The following is a 21595-nucleotide window of genomic DNA, read 5'->3' as shown; positions in this document are numbered from 1 at the left end:
TTGGTCTGAGAACAGTAGTTAAAATGGCCTTACTCATACTAAATGACTTCAAAAGAGTAAAATTTGACTTTATGTGTATGTTTTATTCATGTGTATGAATAATACTTATAGTTGTTTTTAGCTCACTTCCAGAACTATATGGTAGACCTTTTATCATACTATATCCAGATATAAGCAGAATAGAAATTTTCTGCATGTTTGTGTGGGAGTCATTCCTAATGTTTAGTTCTATCTCATTAGTAGTAGCTCTCATTTTCCTTTAGAAGAGTATATCTTCCACACACATTAACTCTACATGAAAGTGACAGGACCGTACATGATTGAGAGGGAATATCAGGTATTTGTAAGGGTTGATTCTGAGTAGTCAGCTAGAATATCAGTGTACTTTTCACATCTCACTGTAGTCACTAAGCATGGTTGGACAGGGTAAAAATGTGGGTTTGGGAGTTTGGGTATCTTTCTTAATGTGTCTTCTCTTTGGAGATTAAAAATGACTAATCATTGCACAGGTTTCCCTGGAATACCAGGACCTCCAGGAGCACCTGGGACACCTGGAAGAATTGGTCTAGAAGGTCCTCCTGGGCCACCAGGTTTTCCAGGACCTAAGGTCTGAGATCTTTTACTTTTTTCTTTCCCCTTTTCCTATTTCTCCTATTCCCTTAGCTCTCTGCTTTGATGTAGACATTATTTTTTTTCCAATTTATTGTAGACATTATTATCTCAAGTCTTCACTCTATAAATAAAGTTCGCTGATTATATTTTCACTTAAAAATATTTAACCTGGGGCGCCTGGGTGGCTCAGTTGGTTAAGCGTCCAACTCTTGATCTCAGCTCAGGTCTTGATCTCAGATCATGAGTTCAAGCCCCATGTATAACCCCAAACAGTCTTTCATTGTTGAGAGGTCATATTTGAAGCAAACAAAGTTTCTGGAACTGTTTTAGAGGCAAAGTTTATCTGATGAGATGAGATTAGATGAGAAAATACAATCATCAGCTCCTCCGTACTTCTCTGTAGTATCAGCATACCATTTAACCTCTGTCCGTGCCTGTGTGATGATTGGTAGATAGCATGTCAAGAACTTTCCATACTGTTTTCCAGTCCCAATTCCATCCTACATATATAATGCAAGCCACTATTATTAGCTTAGTAATAACAGTAATATAATAATAATAATAATAATAACAATAATAATAGTAGTAAATACTATGTTTGAGTTATTTTCCATTCTTTTTATTATATCTTAGCTAATCTTAAATTTTCCTTAATAACCTTCAGCAAACTGTTGTGTATAATTATCCTGTTTCTGTATTTTCTCTGTATTTAATTAATTTAAACTTTTTTGTGTTTTCATCATTGCTATTTCTTCCATGGGAAGAACAATTGACCATGACCCCAGCTCTCATGAGAAACCACTTCTGTATTGTCTAATTGTTCTTATTTTATTATGAACCTTTCAAATGAACACAAAAGTAAAAAGAATAATATAACGAAGTTTCATATATCCATTACTCAGATTCCAAATGACCAAGATTTCATCATATTTACTTCAGCTATTCCTTTTTTCTTTGCCAAAGTATCTTAACTCGGGTCTCAAAATCATATTATTTCACCTATAAATACTTCAGTGTTAATCTCTAAGTAAATGGACATTTCATACAAGAAAAAAATTGTCATTATCACATTTAATCAAATTTAAAATAATTATCTAATACTCAGTCTGTAATCATATTTCCTCACTTGGGTTCTTTAATCTCATATTCTCTCAGTTATCTCTTTCTTGTGCTGAAACCAAATCCTTTAATTTGTTTCTCATCCTTCCAGATGTTCTCTCCAGTATGCCAATTATTTTTTCATTTAGTTATCCTATTCCTTCCCCCATAGGGGAAAAAAGGAATCACCTTGTAATTTCTGCTTTAAATTCTCCATGATAAACAATAAACACCAAGAAAATCATGGGAGGTTTTGTTGTGTTTTCTCATGTGTATGCTTAAGGGAGAACCAGGACTTGGGCTGCCTGGGCCACCTGGACCCCCAGGACTCCCAGGTTTCAAAGGAACACTTGGTCCCAAAGGGGATCGTGGTTTCCCAGGACCTCCAGGTCTTCCAGGACGCGCTGGCTTGGATGGGCTCCCTGGACCAAAAGGTATAGAAATTATTGATACTTCTCAATTTGCTTTTATAAAAATTGAATATAACTTTTATAAAAATTGAAACTGTTGAGAAAGTTTATGGGTGATAGGTCCAATTAACTGAAAGCCTATGCTCCCACTCTGTCACTTTTTTTTATCTTCCACTGATATTTTTTATATTTTATTTCATTTATTTCATTGAATAGATTATTCAATCATATATATATATGATTGAATCATATATATATATGATTGAATATATATTGAACTATATATATAATATATATATAAATATATATATATATAATATATATGAATATATATTGAACTATATATATATAATAGTAGCACTGAGAAGTCTTCCTTTTACCCCCTTCCATCTTCTGTTTTCCCCATCCCATATGTAGCCAATTTTTGAGTTATTTATCTTTCTAGTATTCCTTCATACAAATATAAGCCAATAAGAATATATATTTGTATTTCCTAACTTTCTGAAAAGATACAATACTACCTTTTGACTCTTTACACATTAATTATTTTACTTAATTTTATATCCTAGAGATCACCTTATGTCAGTACTTCAAAATCTTGATTTTTAAAAAATAGCTACCTAGTACTAAATTGCTTGGGTTTACCATAGCTTATTCTACTAGTTGCTAGTTGCTATGTTGGGTTTTTGACAATCTTTTCTTATTAGAAATGGTGTCACACTGAATTGTCTTGCATGCATGTTATTTCATATGTGTACAGGTATAATAGTAGAATAATGAAAATAGATTTTTTCTGAATTAAAGGCTAAATGCATCTCTAGATACTGTCAGATTCCTCTGTTTGCACCATACACTCCTACCAGCACTGAATCAGTGTACTTGTTTCTCTATAGCCTTGCTAAGTGTGTATGTTGACGAACTCTTTAATTTTTGCCAATCTGATAGAAGTAGGTATCAGTATAGTTTTTTAAACATTTTATTGTGAAAATTTTCATATGCACAGAAAATTAAAAACTGTGCAGTGAACACTTCTATATCTACCATCAAGATCCCACAATTAACATTTTACCTCTGTCAACATTTTTTTTTACATTTCATATAAACAGCAAAGTAGAAAGAATTTTCAGTGACTACGCTATACCCATTATTGATATTCTATTATTATCAACATTTTACTACACATGATTTGTCACATATGAGTTCATACCTTTCTGTAAAAAATTGACTTATTTTTGATACATTTCACAGTAAATTGTAACAGCAGTACACTTCTCCCTAAATACATTAGCATATTATAACTATTAGCATATTAGTTTATATTATATTAAATTATATTATAATATAATGTATATTATAATATATATTTTTATATATTATATAATTATATATTTCATATATATTATATATTACATATTATATATATATTATATTATCATATTATAATTAAATATATATTTAATATATATTTAATATGCTAAATATATAAAAATATATATTTATATATAATATAAAATATATATATAATATATAATTATATAATATAAAATATATAATTATATAATATAAAATATATAATATGCTAAATACATTAGCATATTATAACTATTAGCATATTAGTTTATATTATATTATATTATAATATATATTATAATATTAGCATATAACTATAATTCTCTGCTTTTTTTTCCTTTTGACATAAAATTCACATTAAGCAAGATGCACTATCTTACAGAGACATTTGCTTGATTTTGACAAATGCATGCACTGGTATAACTAAACCCCTATCGAGATATAATCCCAGAAATTTCCCTTTTGCCCCTTTTCTCAGTCCCTATAGCAACATCCACAGTGGCAACTGGACAGTTACGATTTTTCCTTGTAAATTCATTCCACCTGTTCTAAAACTCCGCATGGAATCACACAGTGGGTACATTCTTTGTAAGACTTCTTTCATCCAGGATATTGTTTTTGAGGTCCATTAATGTGTTTATTAAGAGTTTTTATTTTTTTATTATTATTTCATTGTATAGATATAGCAATGTTTGTTTATCCACTCTCTGTTGATGGACACCTGAACGATGTTGAGTTTTTGGCTATTATGAGTGAAGCTGTTAAGAACATTCTTTTACAAATCTTTTTGTGGACATGTGTTTTCATTCTGCTTGGTGAAATACTTAAGAGTAGAATTGTCGGGTCAAAAAGTAGGTATATGCTAATTATATGAGAAGCTACTAGACCTTTTTCCAAAATGGTTGTACCATTTTAAACTCACACCAGTATGGTATGAAAGTTTCAATTGTTCCACATTCCCTCCAACACTTGGTGTTAATCAGTCTTTTCATTTTTGAGTTTTGGTAGGTGTGTTGTTAACATGTTTTGGTCTTAGTTTTAATTTCCCTGATGACTAATGATGTTGAGCTCTTTTACATGTACTGGTGGATTATTTCACATTTGAATATTTTTCCCATTTTAAAATATGGGTTTGTTTCTGTTTTAATTGTTAAGTTGAAAGTGATCTTTATATATTCTGCATACTGGTATTTTGTGAAATACATGTTTATGAGTATTTTATCCCTATCTTGTTTGCCTTTTCATTTTTTATCAGTGTATTTTAATGAATAAAAGTTTTAGTTTTTGATGTTTCATTTATCTATTCTTTATATAATTATTATTTTCAGTGTTATGTATAAAAAACCTTTCCCAAAATTCTAAAGATACTCTGTTTTATTTCATAAATTTTATAATTTTAGCATTTATGTTTAAAGCTATCATCCATCACAAATAATTTTAATAAACATTATTTGTTCAAAATAGTTCCCTCCCCCATTGAATTACTTTGGCATCTGTGTCAAAGATCAGATGGCTATATATGTATAGGTCTGTTTTGTGCTGTCAATTCTACTTCTCTATTTTACTGTCCTTAAGGTAGTACCAACTGTTTCTATTACTGTAGCTTTATAATAAGACTTGATGTCAGGTAATGTAAGTCCTCTAAGTTTGTTCCTTTTTAAAAAAATTCTTTGAATATCCTATATCCTATGATATATATATATAGGATATAGGATATTCAAAGAATTTTTGAATTCTTAGGATATATATATATATATATATATCCTATATCCCTTTATTCTCAGGGTAGTTTAGATTTGTATTTCCATTATTATGAACAAAATTGAACTTTTTCTATGCTTAAGGGACATATTTTTCTTGTGAACTGCTCATATCCTTTGCTCATTTCTCCATTGGTTTCTTCTACCTCCTTAATTCTGATTCCTCTAATTATAAACAGGAATAGAATTAGCTTAGCTGGTTTGGCAATTGTTTTTTTTCTTACTTCTTTGTAAGGAATGGGACTCTCCCGGTCAATATTTTGACCCCCAGAGAGGAATCTGAAAAGCTCTGTACTACTAAAGCATGTAAGATTGATTCCCATTAAAGCAATATGACAACATAGCCCAATTTAGCCAGCCTGGAGTCTGCCAGTAAAAGCCCCAAACTAGCCCAATACAAATTCTTCTTAGATAAGCTCTTTTAAAAATACTTACCTGTCTTCAAGTACACAGTTCTGGCCCACTGTAAACTGTAACACTCAAAAGTTACACATTGCGTTTTCTACCAAAGATCTACCCCAGCTTAGACATGTGACCCCCGAAATTGCATATAGAGACATTCCACATCATAAGCTATGTGGCAGACAGTCTCCATATGGAAATTGCTCACTCAGGATACTTTATTAAAATGTCCTTGAGGGGTGCCTGGGTGCTCAGTGGGTTAAGCCTCTGCCTCCAGCTCAGGTCATGAGCTCAGGGTCCTGGGATCAAGCCCCGCATTGGGCTCTCTGCTCAGCAGGGAGCCGGCTTCCCACTCTGTCTCTCTGCCTGCTTCTCTGCCTACTTGTGACCTATCTTTCTGTCAAATAAATAAATAAAATCTTTGAAAAAATAAAATAAAATGTTCTTGCAATGGGTTAGGAAGAAATGGGTTGAAGCCTATTTTATTTTGTAAAATATTTTATTTATTTGCGAGAGAGAGGGAGTGAAAGAGAGACAGAGAGAGTACAATACAAGCAGGGGGAGCCACAGGCTGAAGGAGAAGCAGGCTCCCTGCTGAACAAGGAGTCCGATGAGGGACTTGATCCCAGACCCTGGGGATCACAACCTGAGCCAAAGGCAGACACCCAACCAACTGAGCTACCAGGTGTCACTGAAGCCTATTTTAAGTATCAGTGTCTTAATATGCATTTATTTTCCTAATCTTTGAAAGGAAGTCTAGGATCCCCATATCCTAGTAAGTTTCATTCTCAAATATTAAAGCCCCAGTACAGTTCTAAGGTGGTAAAAGAAAAAGAACTTGGGATATCCTGTCATGTAATTCCTTCATTCCTCAAACATTATGTTCTTATTCTGTACCAGGTACTGTTTGAGTCACTAGGAACCCAGAGGCATAGAGTCTGTTCTCTATGATAGTGGTTATTTCACCTGGAACTCTTATAAAAATGTATCACTAACATTTTTGGGTCACTATACCACAGTCAGAACTCAGTAAACAGCTCGCAATAAAAGTTCACCTACCAGACACACTTATACCAGTGGCTGGGCATTAGAACCTAGTAATCTTTCCTAATAGGAGAGATTGATAGAGCACTTTCAAAGCAAAATAGTGACCAATAATAAATTAATTAGGCCAATACCCATCAGGAAAAAATGATATAAGGATGAAGATGTGCTTAAGACTCAATGTTAGAATCACATTAAACAAAACAAAACAAAAAGGTGACCAGAAACATTCAGTTTGCCTCACTCACACTTTTGTTAAGGGCCTCATCTAAGGTACCTTGGGAGATTTCATATAGGAGTTGACATTTGAGCTGTACCTTTGTAGAAGGATGTTCCAGGAATCAGGAATAACATGCAAAAGTATTGTGACACATAGAATGGAGCAGAAATGGAAATATTGAAAGAAATAAAAAAATATAATTTGCAAAAAATCTATATGTTATCTAGAAATTAATAAAATTGTGCTAATGTATTTGTGGAAAAAATTAAAACTTGATTATTAACAACTTGAAAAAAGGTAAAATTAATTGGTTGATGAATCATATGTGTACATGGGAAGGCTGAATGATGTCAGCTCTTTCCAAACTTGGCCTAAATATAATGCATTTTCAATGAGAATTCAAGTAGTTTTTTAGAAGCACTTGACATAACTGATTCTGAAACTTAACATTTACCAAACATACACTAAAATATATTTCAGTATCTTTGTAATTACAGCATTGTGGTGCATGGTATTTTTTAAAAAGGAATTAAAATAATAAATATGAAAAGTAAAATTTTAGGGTGCTGGGTGGCTTAGTTCGTTAAGCAACTTCCTTCAGCTCAGGTCATGATCTCAGGGTTCTGGGATCCAGCCCCTCATTGGGCTCCCTTCTCAGTGGAGAGCCTGCTTCTCCTTCTCCCTCTGTTGCTCACTCCGCCTTGTGTTTTCTCTCTCTCTGTCAAATAAATAAATGAAATCTTTTTTTAAATGTCAAAATTAAAAAAAATTACAAGAAAATGTGGAAGACAGAGAAAGAGATTTTTCTAGCACCTTAAGATTATACAGTTTTGACAGGTTTCTTTAATAAAGAGAATACAAAAATTCCAAATAGAATTTGAGATACTGTAATGCTCAACATCAGGTAGTCTTCAGTTCAGCTAGATTTGTCATGTTCATTCAATGACCATGGGCCATACTTTGCATTGGCTTCATGTAGAAGGATACAAGGATAGGATAAATAAGGATAGGATGTACAGTGTTCTAGCAAGGCGGTGTTAGGAGTTTCTTTTTAACATAACTCCTCAATATTGATATAGAACATTCCACCAAATAAGAGCAGAAAACACATTCTTTTAAAGTACACATGGAACATTCATCATGATAGACCATAATCTAGGCCCTAAAACAAACTTTGGCAAATTAAAAATATTAAAATCCTACAGTAGATTCTTTTGTCATACTGGATTTAACAAGAAATTGGTAATTGAAAACTATCTGGGAAAATCCCGACATATTCAGAAAATAACCAAAATACTTTAAATAACCCATGAATCAAAAGGGAAACCACCAGGAAAACTAGAAAGTATTTTGAATTTAATAAAAATGAAAATAAAACATATCAAGTATGGAGAATGCAGATAAAGAAGTGATTAGAAGAAAATCCATATATGAAAAGCTTTTATTAGAAAAAAAGAACAATTAAAATCAATTATCTAACTTTTCACCTTAAGAAATTAGACAAGGAAAGTAAAAGTAAAAGACAATCAGAAGATAGAGGAAAATAACAATAAGAACAGATATCAGTGAAATTGAAAACTGAAAAACAATGGAAAAATTTTATGAGACCAAATGAAGTTCTTTGAAAAGATTGGTGAAATGGCTATACCTCTAGCCAGGCCAGCCAAGAAAAGGGAAGAGGCCTATGTTACTGTTATTAGTAATGAAAGGGGGGCCATCATTACAAATCCTACAGACGTTAAAAGAATAACAGGGGAGTATGCAAACAGCTGTATGCCTGTAAATTTGACAGCTTAGATGAAATGGATGAGTTTCTAAAAAGATAGAAACTACTGAAGCTCATGGAAGAAGAAATAGATAGTCCAATATTTATTAAAGAAATTTAGTATGTAGGGGCACCTGGGTGGCTCAGTGGGTTAAGCCTCTGCCTTTGGCTCAGGTCATGATCTCAGGGTCCTGGGATCAAGCCCCACATCCGGCTCCCTGCTCAGCAGGGAGCCTGCTTCCCCCTCTCTCTCTGCCTGCCTCTCTGCCTACTTGTGATCTCCCTGTCAAATAAATAAATAAAATCTTTAAAAAAAAGAAATTTAGTATGTAGTTAAAATCCTACCAAAAAAAAAAAAAAAAAAAAAAAAAAAAAACCTACAGAGCCAGATGGCATCATTGGTAAATTCAAACAAACATTTAAAGAAGCCATAACAAGATTCCCACACAATTTCTCTCTGAAAGCAGAAGTGAATAGATTGTTTCCCAACAATTGTATGAGGCCAAAACAAAAAATAGGCAATGACATTATAACAAAAGAAAGTTATAGACCAATAACTCTCAGGGACATATATAAATAAAGTCTCAAGAAAATATTAGCAAATCAAATCCAATAATATAGGAAAAAGGTTATATGCTACACCAAGCAAGGGTTATCCTCAGACTACAAGGCTGATTTGAAAATCAGTGTAATTTGCTTTCTCAACAGTCTGAAGAAAAAAAAACTATTAACATCTTAATAGATGGTGAGAATTATTTGTGAGAATTCAACGTTTATTCTGAAAAAGTGCTCTCACAAAATTAGGAATAAAAGGGACTTCCCTAGCATGATAACATTTACAAAAAACTTGATCCATTATATTTAATGTTGAAAGACTGACTGCTGTTCCCTGAATATATGAAACAGTACAAAGATTTCTTTTCTTACCATTGCTTTTCATTATCATACTGTAAGTCATATTAAACAATGAAATGCTGTAGAGCAAGAAGTAGAAATAATACTGATGGTGACAGATGGTATCTGCACTTGTGGTGAACATAGCATAACATATAGAGAAATTGAATCACTGTGTTGTATACCTGAAAATAATACAACATTGTGTGTCAACTATGTTCAAATAAAAAAAAAAGCTAATCAGAAAATACCTCCCCCCGAAAAAAAGAAATGAAAGGCATACAGATTGGAGAGGAAGAAATAAAACTGTCTGCATAGGTGACTTGATTTTCTACATAGAAAATCGAAAACCTGCAAAAGAACAACTAGAACAAAGAATTGAATTTAGTAGGGTCATAGGATACAAGGCAAAAATACAAGAATAAATTGTATTTCTATATGTTAGCAGTGAAAACTAGAAATGAAAATTAGACAGAAACAGTATTATTTGAAATAGCATCAAATAACCTGAAGTACTTAGGTATAGTTCTAACAAAATATGTGCAGGATCTGTATGTGGAAAACTATAAAACCCTTATGGCAGAAATCAAACATCCAAACAAATGGGAAGATATTTTGTGATCATAAGTTGTTAAGATAACTGTTTTCTCCAGGTTTATTCATAGATTGAACATGTTCCCTAGCAAAACTATGCAGTATTTTCTTATTCAAAAGTTGATTTAGAAAGGGAAAGGACCTAGAATAGCAAAGATAATCTGAGAAAGTGTACAGAGTTGGAGGATTCATAGTACTTAATTTCCAAATGTAATGTAAAGCCACAGTGATAAAAATAGTGTGGTATATATGGAGTGACAGATACATATAGATCAATGGAACATAATAGGGAGCCCAAGAATAAACCTATACAATTTGACTTTTGACCAAGTTGCAAAGGCAATTTCAACAGAAGAATAAGTCTTTTCAACAAATGGTACTAAACCAGTTAGTTGATCATCCGTGTGTAAAATAAAACAGAAGACAAGCCCCACACCAAGCTTCACACCAAGCTTTACACCTTGTACAGAAATTAACTTAGAATGGATCATAGACCTATATGTATAACCTAAAATGATAAAGCAAACAAGGTTTTGGAACAGAGGCCAGCAAACATGTTCTATAAAGGCCCCAATAGTAAATATTTTTGTTTTTATGGGTCACCTATGGTTTCTGTCATATAATCTTTTTTTTTTTCTCTTCTTAATAACCTTTAATGATATAGAAACCATTCCTGGCTCAGAGGCAGCTCAAAAACATGCCCGTAGTCCACATTTAGCCTGTGGGTAGTACTTTAATTATCCCTTGTTTTCGATGAAAGCATGGAAGAATCTTTGTGATAGTAGGTTGGGCAGAGTTGTTATATAAAACCCCAAAGCAAAAATACATTTAAAAATTGATAAATTGGACTTCATTAACATGAAACTTACTTCCATATTATTTATCTGGCAGAAAGGACTTATAGTCAGAATACGTAAAGACTTCTCAAAATTTGGGGCACCTGGGTGGCTTAGTTATTTAAGTGTCTGCCTTGGGCTCAGGTCATGATCTCGGGGTCCTGGGATAAAGCCCTGCATCAGGTTCCCTGCTTAGTGGAGAGCCTGCTTCTCCCTCTCTCTTTCCCTCTCCCAATCTCTCACTCTCTCTCTCTCAAATAAATAAATAAAATCTTCAAAAAAAAAAAAGAATTCTCAAAAGTCGATAAGAAGGAAACAACCAGATTTAAATTTGGAAATACGGGGAAAAGATCTGAACAGATACTTTACCAGGGAAGATACCTGAATAGCTAGTAAGTACATATAAAGATTCTCAATATAATCAGTCATCCAGGAAATATAAGTCAAAACTATGAGATAGCATGTCTTATCCTGTCAGAATAGGCTTCAAAAAAGAAGGAAAATTAGCAATACCAAGTGCTGCCAAAGATGCAAAGTAACTAGAACTCTCACATATTACTCGTTAGTATTCAAATGGTAGAGCCACTTTGAAAAACAGTTTGGGAGAAAATGTTTGCAAATGGCATTTGATAAAAGGTTAGTATCCAAAATATATAAAGAACTTACACAACTCAACACCCAAAAAATAAATGACCCAATTAAGAATTGGGCTGAAGACACAAATAGACACATTTTTCCAAAGAAGACATATACATGGCCAGCAAGCACATGAAAAAGCCCTCAACATCATTCATCATCAGGGAAGTACAGATCAAAACTACAATGACCTATATCACCTTTATACCTGTTGGAATGGCAAAAAAATCAATAATATAGGAAACAACAGGTATTGGTAAGGATGTGGAGAAAGGGAACAACAGAGGTATTGATGGGAATGCAAACTGGTGTAGCCACTGTGGAAAACAGTATGGAGGTCCCCCAAAAGGTAAGTAATAGAACTACCCTATGATCCAGCAATTGCAATACTAGGTATTTACCCAAAGAATACAAAAATAACTAATTCCAAGTGATACATGCACCCTGATGTATATAGAAGCATTATCTGCAATAGCCAAATTATGGAAACAGCCCGTGTCCCTTGACTGATGAATAGATAAAGAAGGGGGGTATATATATGATGGAATATTACTCGATGATCAAAAAGAATGAAATCTTGCTATTTGCAATGGCATAGATGGAGTTAGAGAGTATTATGCTAAGCAAAATATGTCTGTCAGGGAAAGACAACTACCATATGATTTCACTCCTATGTGGAATTTAAGAAATAAAACGAAGGAACATAGTGGGGATTAAAAAGAGAGGCAAATCAAAAAACAAACTCTTAGCTGTAGAGAACAAACTGCTGGTTACTGGAGGGCAGGTGAAGGGATGGGTGAAATAGGGGATTAGGTTTAAGGAGTGCTCAACCAAATGTATGGAAGTGTTGAATCGCTGTATTCTTACCTGAAACTGATATTACACTGTATGTTAACCAACTGGAATTTAAATAAAGTCTTTAAAACAAAAGAGAAACAGTTTGGTAATTTCTTAGAAACATACCCTTACCACATGACCCTATTTACTTATCCAAGAAAAATATGAAACTTCACACAAAAACCTGTAGATCGATGTTCATAGCAGCTTTGTTCATAATCACCAAGAATTGGAAATAGTCCTGTTTGTCCTTCAGCTGGTGAATAGATGAACAAATTATGACATGTTTGTATAATGGAATACTATTCATCAATAAAAAGTAACAAACTACCGATCTGTGTTACAGCAGCTTGGATTAATCTGAATGCATTATGTTAGGGGAAAGGACACATACTCAAAAGGCTATATACTGTATAATTGTATTTATATGCCATTCTGGAAAAGGAAAAACTGTAGGATAAAACAGATCAAGCAGTTGGCAAGGAATTAGGGTCTGGAAAGGGGCTAACTACAACCAGGGGCAAGAAGCCTTTTGGTTTGATTGAACTATATATATATCTTACATATCTCGATTTGGTGGTGATTATATGACTATATGCATTTGTCAAAACTCATCAAAGTACATTAGAAAAACATTTTTTATACGTAAACATTTTTTTTAAATAAGAGATACAAGATAGAGGGACATTGAAGTTTTTATGATCAAAAAGTCATTTTACTGATGGTAGGAGAGGCTTTAGCATGTTTATAGGACATGGGCCCAAGTTAGTAAATAGGAAGATATTAAAGGTTATCTACTTTTTTAAAAATATATTTTAAACTGAGAGATACTGTCCAAGATGATTTGCAAGTATATGAAATGTGTGGTTTGTAATCTTATATACTATTTTGTGAAGTTGATTTAAGTACTGAAGTTGAGTGCTCAGCATAGACTTTATAGAAAGTCTGTAACTTTCTATAACTTTTAATGCATTTCTTGAATCTGTTCTGGGTACTTATGCATAACTTCTCTTGCTCAGTGATTAGATAGATTTTCAACATCTTTGCTTAATTTTATGTGTCTTTTCACGTAAGTATTGTGGTTTCTAATGACTACTGACTCAGCTTTGTTTTTTAATATCTAAACTATATTTATTTCTTAAAGGTGATGTTGGGCCAAATGGACAACCTGGGCCAATGGGACCTCCTGGGCTTCCAGGAATAGGTGTTCAGGGACCACCAGGGCCACCAGGGATTCCTGGACCAGTAGGCCAACCTGGTAAGATTGGAGTGAATAAAGTGAACTTTTGCAGCATTCATTATATAAAAGTTGGCTAGTTCATTAGTACACTACAACCTATATAGCAGTTTTCCAGAAAACAGATTTGAGAGGTAGTATGTCTCCTTGTATAATTTTGAAAACTGAAAAAATACAGATCATGGAGAAGGGAGTTGGGGGAAATTGGAAGGGGAGGTGAACCATGAGAGACTATGGACTCTGAAAAACAATCTGAGGGGTTTGAAGTGGCGGGGGGGGTGGGAGGTTGGGGTACCAGGTGGTGGGTATTATAGAGGGCACGGCTTGCATGGAGCACTGGGTGTGCTGAAAAAATAATGAATACTGTTATGCTGAAAATAAAAAATAAATTAAAAAAAAAGAAAAAAAAAAGAGCTAATTTAATAAAAAAAGAACTAACTTAATCTCAGATAGTTTCTCTCCCTGTTCATTTAAAATTGATCTATTAACAAATAATGCAATTTCACAATTGCAGTATGTTGCCTCAGCATACAATCATTGAGCTAGTCACAGTCTTGGAATCACAAAGCTAAGAATTTCCAGTGCTGATTATTTCAGACCTGAGTAGCTGCACAGAATTAATAGACATCATTCTGAAATCTCTTAACATTTATTGGCACATGAGAACTAGACTTAAAAACATTATGTCAATTAAAAAAAAAACATTATGTCAAAAGTATATTTTAGGCATTCTCATTTTTTTTTTACTAAAACAAGTAAGTTGAATTTTCTCCTCTTTCACCCTTAAGTCAGCAGTCACTTTGTAATTCATAAACACTCTAAACTTTTTGATACAGATACAAAACAAAAACAAGCAAACAAACAAGCAAAAGATATGCAAAACAAGTTTAGTCAGCTTGTGACCTAATAGAGAATCATATGATTTTTCTACATTTGTCTGGGAACTTCATTGAGTTTTGTGGATTCTGAGCCATCTGGTAATGCTCACTAAGGGCCACTCTTGGGCCAGTGTGTTATTGCAAAGCAATGTAATAATTCATAAAGTTAAAACAAATATGGAAAATTTAATCATTCCTTAATTTACCGGAATATGTCACATGACTTAAACACACAGTTCAGATGTACATACATTGATTTTGAAACAGTAGAAATATATTTTCTGACCTTAAATAGCAATAAATATTTTATTAGTTATTATGCTAAAAATCTGGAAACATAGTTAACAATATAAAAAGCCTGGAAAGTAAATGTAATTTTTGCTTATGTTGTTCTTTAAAATTTTGTGTTGTGGCTCATTGTTCTTTTTTTCTTTAAGGCCCCTAACATGTCACTACTGATTTAAAAATGAGAAAACTTATGTGTTGCTTTGAACCAGGTTGTTAAAAAGTAGCTGCATCAACACTCATGAAAAAACCATTCTGTTCAACTGGCATAGCAAAGGGATCTTGAGAAAAAACAATTTTTAGGTTTGGTCATTATAGTCCTGGCCTGCTGATCCACAAAGATGGCTAAAATGAATTTATCATTCCTGTTATGTTTTGTCACTTCTTTTATTTCCCAAAATTGCATGAGGTTTTGGAAGCATTTTGAATTCTTAAATCACAGCTAAGAAGGAATGAAAAGAAACTACTATTAACACCAATCTGAACAAAATAAGGATACATTTATTTGTACTTTATGCTTTTTCAAATTTAGCTAATACTCTAAATAGTTCATTCATCTAACATTCTCTGTCTTTTTATCTGATGGATATATAGGTATATAAATTTATAAAGTCTAGATAGGATGGACGTGGGAAAGTAATGGTGTTGAATTTAATCTTGTTTCTTCTGTAAATATATATTTTGCCATAAAATTCACTATCTTAACTAATAAGGCATGGAATTGGCATGAAAATGTATTGAATGCATGTTTATTAATATAGATGGATATGTTATCAAATCACAATTTTTTTACTACAGAATAGATCACATTTTATATTTAATACTAGCCATATATACTCACTTTGTTTATAAATTTATTTATATCACCAAAGCAGAATATTATCTTAGCCTATTTCAAAAACATTGTGATTTCTGTTCATACATCTCAATGAAAGGGTGATCAGCAAGACTGTTACTAATACCTTGATACACCTGACTTGCACTGCATGGCTAAAATTCTAACTACCAATTTTTTTTTTAATACGCTTGTTCAATATACTTGTTGTGTTTCATTTTGCAATAGAAAACTTAATGCAAAGTATTCTATATTGTCATCTCTCCAGTATAAAATGTTTGCATTATGCTTTTCAAGCTTTTTTTGCTCCAGTTTTCTGCTGTAATTTAATCAAGCTTTACTATTTGTCATTCTCTTTTCCAAGGCAGGATACACAGTTTAATGCATGTTTATAAATTAAGGAACTGTTGAATATCAAGTCCTCATATGACAGCAGGGAAATAAAAGAAAAAAATGCCAAAGGATAAGAAGCAGAATGCTTTTCATTCCATGCTCTACTAAACCAGGCAGAAATGGAAATTGTTGATTCTTGCTATTTGATCTGGCTATTAGCTAGAAGATTGCTGCTTTAGTGAATCTCTAAGAGGTCAGTTAAATATACTCAATTCCATGTCCACAGATCATACCTTAACCTGAGCCAAATGTATTGTAATGTTTGCCCAGTCTCAGGAAGAAGTGCAATCCGTTCAACCTCATCCCACTAATGTGAAACAAAGAAACAAGGAATTAGTCATGTCATTTCATAGAGGAAGTTTCCTAACCCATTTCATCTATGACGTTTTCTAACTTTTTTCAGCTATCAAGCCCTTGGGGTGGGGGGTGGGGGTAGGGGAGTGTGCGTGCGCGTGCGCGCACCCGCACACGCAAGTAAAATTCTCACAGATGTGTTTTTGGAATTTCCCCCTTTTTTACGAACTGGTCCCATTTGACTGCCAATGAATGTAGAGCATCTATACACCCCTAATGTACTTACTCTCTCTGTATATAGCCATATAATTCCTGTTATTACATAAGGAGATTCAGCAGAGATTTTGAATTTATGTTGACTCTCTGCAGCCTCTTTGGAGAACAGTGTGGAGATTCTTCATTCTTGATCTTAACAGGATGTCTACTTCTGACAGTATTCATGGAAAAGATCTATGCTGTGAGAAGTACAGCATAATAGCTGTTACTACTACAAATAACAATGAAAAAAATCTTTGCTAGTAATGCAGTTTGTTTAATCATACTCATCTGCTAATAATTATTGAGTTTTCTGTATCAAAGCTGTTATAGTATAAAATCAAATTTAGCTTTAAATTCTAACTTATCTCTAGGAGCTTAAGTTCCAAAAGGATTATTCAAAGCAATGTAAGGATCAGGGACAAGAGTGTAAAGCTGATCTTTATCAAAAAGCATTGGGGCGCCTGGGTGGCTCAGTGGGTTAAGCCGCTGCCTTCGGCTCAGGTCATGATCTCAGGGTCCTGGGATCGAGTCCCACATCGGGCTCTCTGCTCGGCAGGGAGCCTGCTTCCTCCTCTCTCTCTCTCTGCCTGCCTCTCTGCCTACTTGTGGTCTCTCTCTCTCTGTCAAATAAATAAATAAATAATCTTTAAAAAAAAAAAGCATTACTTTTTGTGAATGTCAATATTTTATTGTGTCTCTTTTAAATATATGTATATGTATATTTTATATATGTATATATATGTACACATGTATTCATATATGAATTCATATATCTTTTATACATATGTATATATGTACACATATACATACATATATGTGTATATATGTACATTTATATTCTATAAATGAAATATATATGTATATATGTACATATATATGTACATCTAAATGAATGCCTAAAATGAATGCCTAATATATGTATATGTATATATGTACATATATATACATATATATTTCATTTATAGAATATTGCTAAATGAACATCTAAATGAATGGCTAAAATAAGTTCTTTACTCATTATTACTAATACACGGTAGTTGTGAATCAGTATCTAATAATTTCTATTTGTAGACCTTTTTGTTCTCATCTTTACATGCTTGGTTTTTTTCTTAACCTAATCAATCTTTTTGCAACTTGCTTCTGCTTGGGTGGTTCATCTTGCTGCTGAACTGTAACTCCTGCCTCTTGAACTTCAGGTCTACCAGGTACTGTAGTTCTTTCTCAAAAGCTGCATCTTAAAGTGAAGCTTTTTAAACATGAAAAACAAACAAGATTTGTCCAGGTTTAAGTCTTTGGGTTTTTTCCATTACTTTGTGGAGCGTATTTCAAAGGACAAATGAGTTATCTTGAAAACTCAGTTATAACAGTAGGCAGTGATTCAGATAGAGTTGTAATAGTGTTCATTATTAGGTATCTCATCATATGTCACAAATATAATAATGTAAAATATCTCTCCCCTTTCTGTAGTATTTTCAATGAAATGACAGAATTGGAACCATTATGACATGCAAACTGAATGGAATTCCCTAATCTTCAAAGTCAGTTTTATTGGTTTAAGGACATGCTGGTATATGACATCAAACAGATCTTAAAATCCCAGCATCTTGCTCTATTATACAAATAATCACCTCTGAATCTTCAACAATAAAATTAGGTCTTACTGTTGAAGGGACACTTTGGAATGGTCACCTGGCTCAGCCTCCAGCTTCCAGTCAATTGTATTCCTATTTAACAGTTGTAGGTCAACAATACTGACCTACCTATCACCTACCTATGTGACTCACAAAGTCACATACCTGATAGGAATTGGAGTGGAAACTTGTCTTACGTTGGTAGAGTAATTCTTTTCCCTGAATATATAATCAATTTTAATCATCTTGTCTCTTGGAGTAGTTCAGTCTTGCAAAACTTACTAAGGTTAAATATTTTTGCAGTATCATATTTTTTTCTGTGAAATCCTGGTTGAAATACTGAAAAACAAAATTTAACAACAAAAACTGATGGTGTAATGTATTATCAAGATAACATGTAAAATGAAACAAAAATAAAGTTGAAAATGTCCATGTAATGGGCTTATTCAGTAATGGATCATTTTTATGGATTATAGAAATATATCCCAATAATCCATAGTACCTTAGAGTGTGCAAATCCAAATGCAGTCAATGGACCAATGTCAAATCACAAAATGCTTGTTACCAGTCTGCATTGGAATTAGAAGAAATTGAGAGTAAGCATTTAGAAACTTATATGGTAATTTGACAGTGTAATTGTATTTGTTGAATATAATAACCAAAATGTAGTCATGTATGACTTTGGCTTTTTATTTTAGTATTTTTTTAGTAATTTTTATTGTGTTTTATGAAAATATTTGCCCATGGTGGACCAGGAATTAAGAAAATGTTGGTTTTTCACTGGAAATAATTTGAGAAGCACTTTCATAGAGAAATATGCTTGAAAATCCTAAAGTTTGATTGTTAGGTCATTTTATATGCATGATACCAAAAGTATCTCTGAATCACTGTTAGGTTTGTTATACACAGGAGTCTATCACTTGTTTGCTAGAAAAATAATCAGATACAGCTCTTAAAACTGCTTCAAAACTTGTTAATATTGGTGTTGTATTAACTAGGCCTGCATGGAATACCAGGAGAGAAGGGAGACCCAGGGCCTCCTGGGTTTGATGTTCCAGGACCCCCTGGAGAGAGAGGCAGTCCAGGAATTCCTGGAGCACCTGGTCCTATGGGACCCCCAGGAACACCAGGGCATCCAGGAAAAGCAGGTGCCTCTGGATTTCCAGGTACTTCAAAGTTTTCTCTGGTTTTGGATTCCGGAAGTTAAAACATATTTAATATGATTCTGATATATTATTATCTTGTACTTTTCTGAATTGACACTGTCCCTTAAGGAAAAGTGTTAAATGTCTTTGCAGGAAACTCAGTTTGCTATTTTCATTACATTTTTTTGCTGAGATTTCTGGTTACATATTGCTGTATAAAAAATGATCCCACAATTTAATGGTTTAATTCAACCTTTTTATTTTGTTCAAGATTTTGTGGGTCAGGAGTTAAGTCATGATTTGGTAGGGTCATTTATCTCTGATCTACATGGCACCAACTGGAGTGGTTGGGATGAAGGATCTACTTCCACGATGGCACTTCTCTGACAACTGCATGTTCCTTGGCCTCTTCAAATGGTCTCTCATTATCCATAATGATCCTTCACATGGCTTGGGATCCTTACATTCTGGTAAATTCAGGGTAGTTGCTCTCCTTCTAGAGGCAGCTGGCTTCCCAAAAGAGAGAATCCCCAAAACCAAAAGCAAGTGTTCTAAGAGTCCCAGGTGAAGGCTGCAAGGCTTCCTATGATCTAGCCTTGGGAGTCATACAGTGTCACTTAGTCAAGGGCAAGGCACAGAATCAGCCCAAATTCAAGGACAGAAGGCTGCACAAGGTTGTGTATACTGGAAAGTGTGGTGCATTGTGAGGCAATCTTTGGAGATTAGCTACCACAGTGAGTCTTTTTATTTTTATTTTTATTTTTTGAAAGAGAGAGTGTGAGCCCAGGATTGGGGAGGGGCAGAAGAGGAGGGAACGAGAGAGAATCTTAAGTAAGCTCTACACCCAGTGCAGAGCCCACTGCGGACTGAATCTCAGGATGCTGAGATGGCCTAAACAACCGGGTGCTTAACTGACTGAGACACGTAGGTGCCCCAGAGTCTTTTTATTCATTCATATCAGCAGTAGTAGTTGCCAAAGTTACAGCAGTTGAAAAGGGGTAAAACTTAATGCCCAGTAACACTCAGTAGTCTTCCAGTTGACATATTAAAAGTTATCTTTTATTTTTCCAAGGTCAAGGAAAGTTAAAGTTAATTATTTGATACTCTTCAAAGGTACCAAAGGTGAAATGGGTATGATGGGACCTCCAGGCCCACCAGGACCTTTGGGAATTCCTGGCAGGAGTGGTGTTCCTGGTATCAAAGGTAATATTCAGAATTGGCTGGTAGATGCATGTGAGAGAGAAAATTAAACGTTGTTTTGTGTCAATATAGAATATTTTTGAGTGCTTTATAATGGGCAATGCTAACTTTTGTTTCTTTGTGACATGGTATTTTCTAAAAGCTTTTATTTAAATTCTAGTTAGTTAACATAGAGTGTAATATTGGTTTCAGGAGTAGAATTCAGTGATTCATCACTTATGTGACATGGCATTTAAGTACATTGTATTTTTGATTTGGTGGCATGCACAGTTTGAATACCATGAAACGTTGCAAATGCTTAGCTCAAAATAATAAAATATGGGGATTGAATTTTGATTTTTTTACAGTTTCTATTATTGTCAAAGAACCCCAGAAAATAGAGGGAGTGTTATTTGAGTGGAAAAATGTGATGTGAGTTCAAGTTACTCAGACAATAACCATAGTGCATAAGTGTTTTTTTGGGTGGTCAGTGGCTTACTAAATTACAGAATATATGAATAATCTTTATAGATTATTTATATATATATATATATATAATATTATAATAATCTTTATAGGCATAAATCCTGGAAGGATGAATCTAATCTGTTGTGTCCTCTCCGCACATGTTGGTTTTAGGTGATGATGGTTTGCAGGGTCAGCCAGGACCTCCTGGCCCTGTAGGAGAAAAAGGTGGTAAAGGAGAGCCTGGCCTTCCAGGCCCTCCTGGACCAGTGGATCCAGATCTACTGGGCTCAAAAGGAGAGAAGGGGGACCCTGGCTTACCAGGTAAGTAATACATTTATTTGTGAATGTATTTACTGGTATATCTCAAGTTTCATTTTAAAAAGCACGAAAAGTGATTTATAGTGTAGAAGTCACCAACAAAAGGCACATCAAATTTTTGGTAATGAAAATTTTCATCTGATTTGTAGTGTTTCAGTGATCAACTTTTATTTAAGTGTTTTCTTTGTAGTTTAACTTGTCAAAAACTATGAACTC

The 21595-nt window shown here is 33.7% G+C and overlaps 1 protein-coding gene across 5 annotated transcripts in view; it reads left to right on the top strand.

Annotated features, from left to right (window-relative positions):
- Nucleotides 1-21595, top strand: part of COL4A5 (collagen type IV alpha 5 chain) — a 221396-nt gene that overhangs the window by 155008 nt on the left and 44793 nt on the right. For all 5 annotated transcript variants that reach the window (XM_044236046.1, XM_044236048.1, XM_044236047.1 and 2 more), the window contains exons 28-33: nucleotides 510-607; nucleotides 1994-2144; nucleotides 13603-13716; nucleotides 19268-19435; nucleotides 20528-20617; nucleotides 21233-21382. In XM_044236046.1, coding sequence (XP_044091981.1) covers nucleotides 510-607; nucleotides 1994-2144; nucleotides 13603-13716; nucleotides 19268-19435; nucleotides 20528-20617; nucleotides 21233-21382 — 771 coding nt within the window. The remainder of the gene's footprint in view (nucleotides 1-509; nucleotides 608-1993; nucleotides 2145-13602; nucleotides 13717-19267; nucleotides 19436-20527; nucleotides 20618-21232; nucleotides 21383-21595) is intronic.

The sequence above is a fragment of the Neovison vison genome, chromosome X, assembly GCF_020171115.1.
Source record: "Neovison vison isolate M4711 chromosome X, ASM_NN_V1, whole genome shotgun sequence".
NCBI lineage: Eukaryota > Metazoa > Chordata > Mammalia > Carnivora > Mustelidae > Neogale > Neogale vison.
This window is presented reverse-complemented; position numbering and strand designations above follow the sequence as displayed.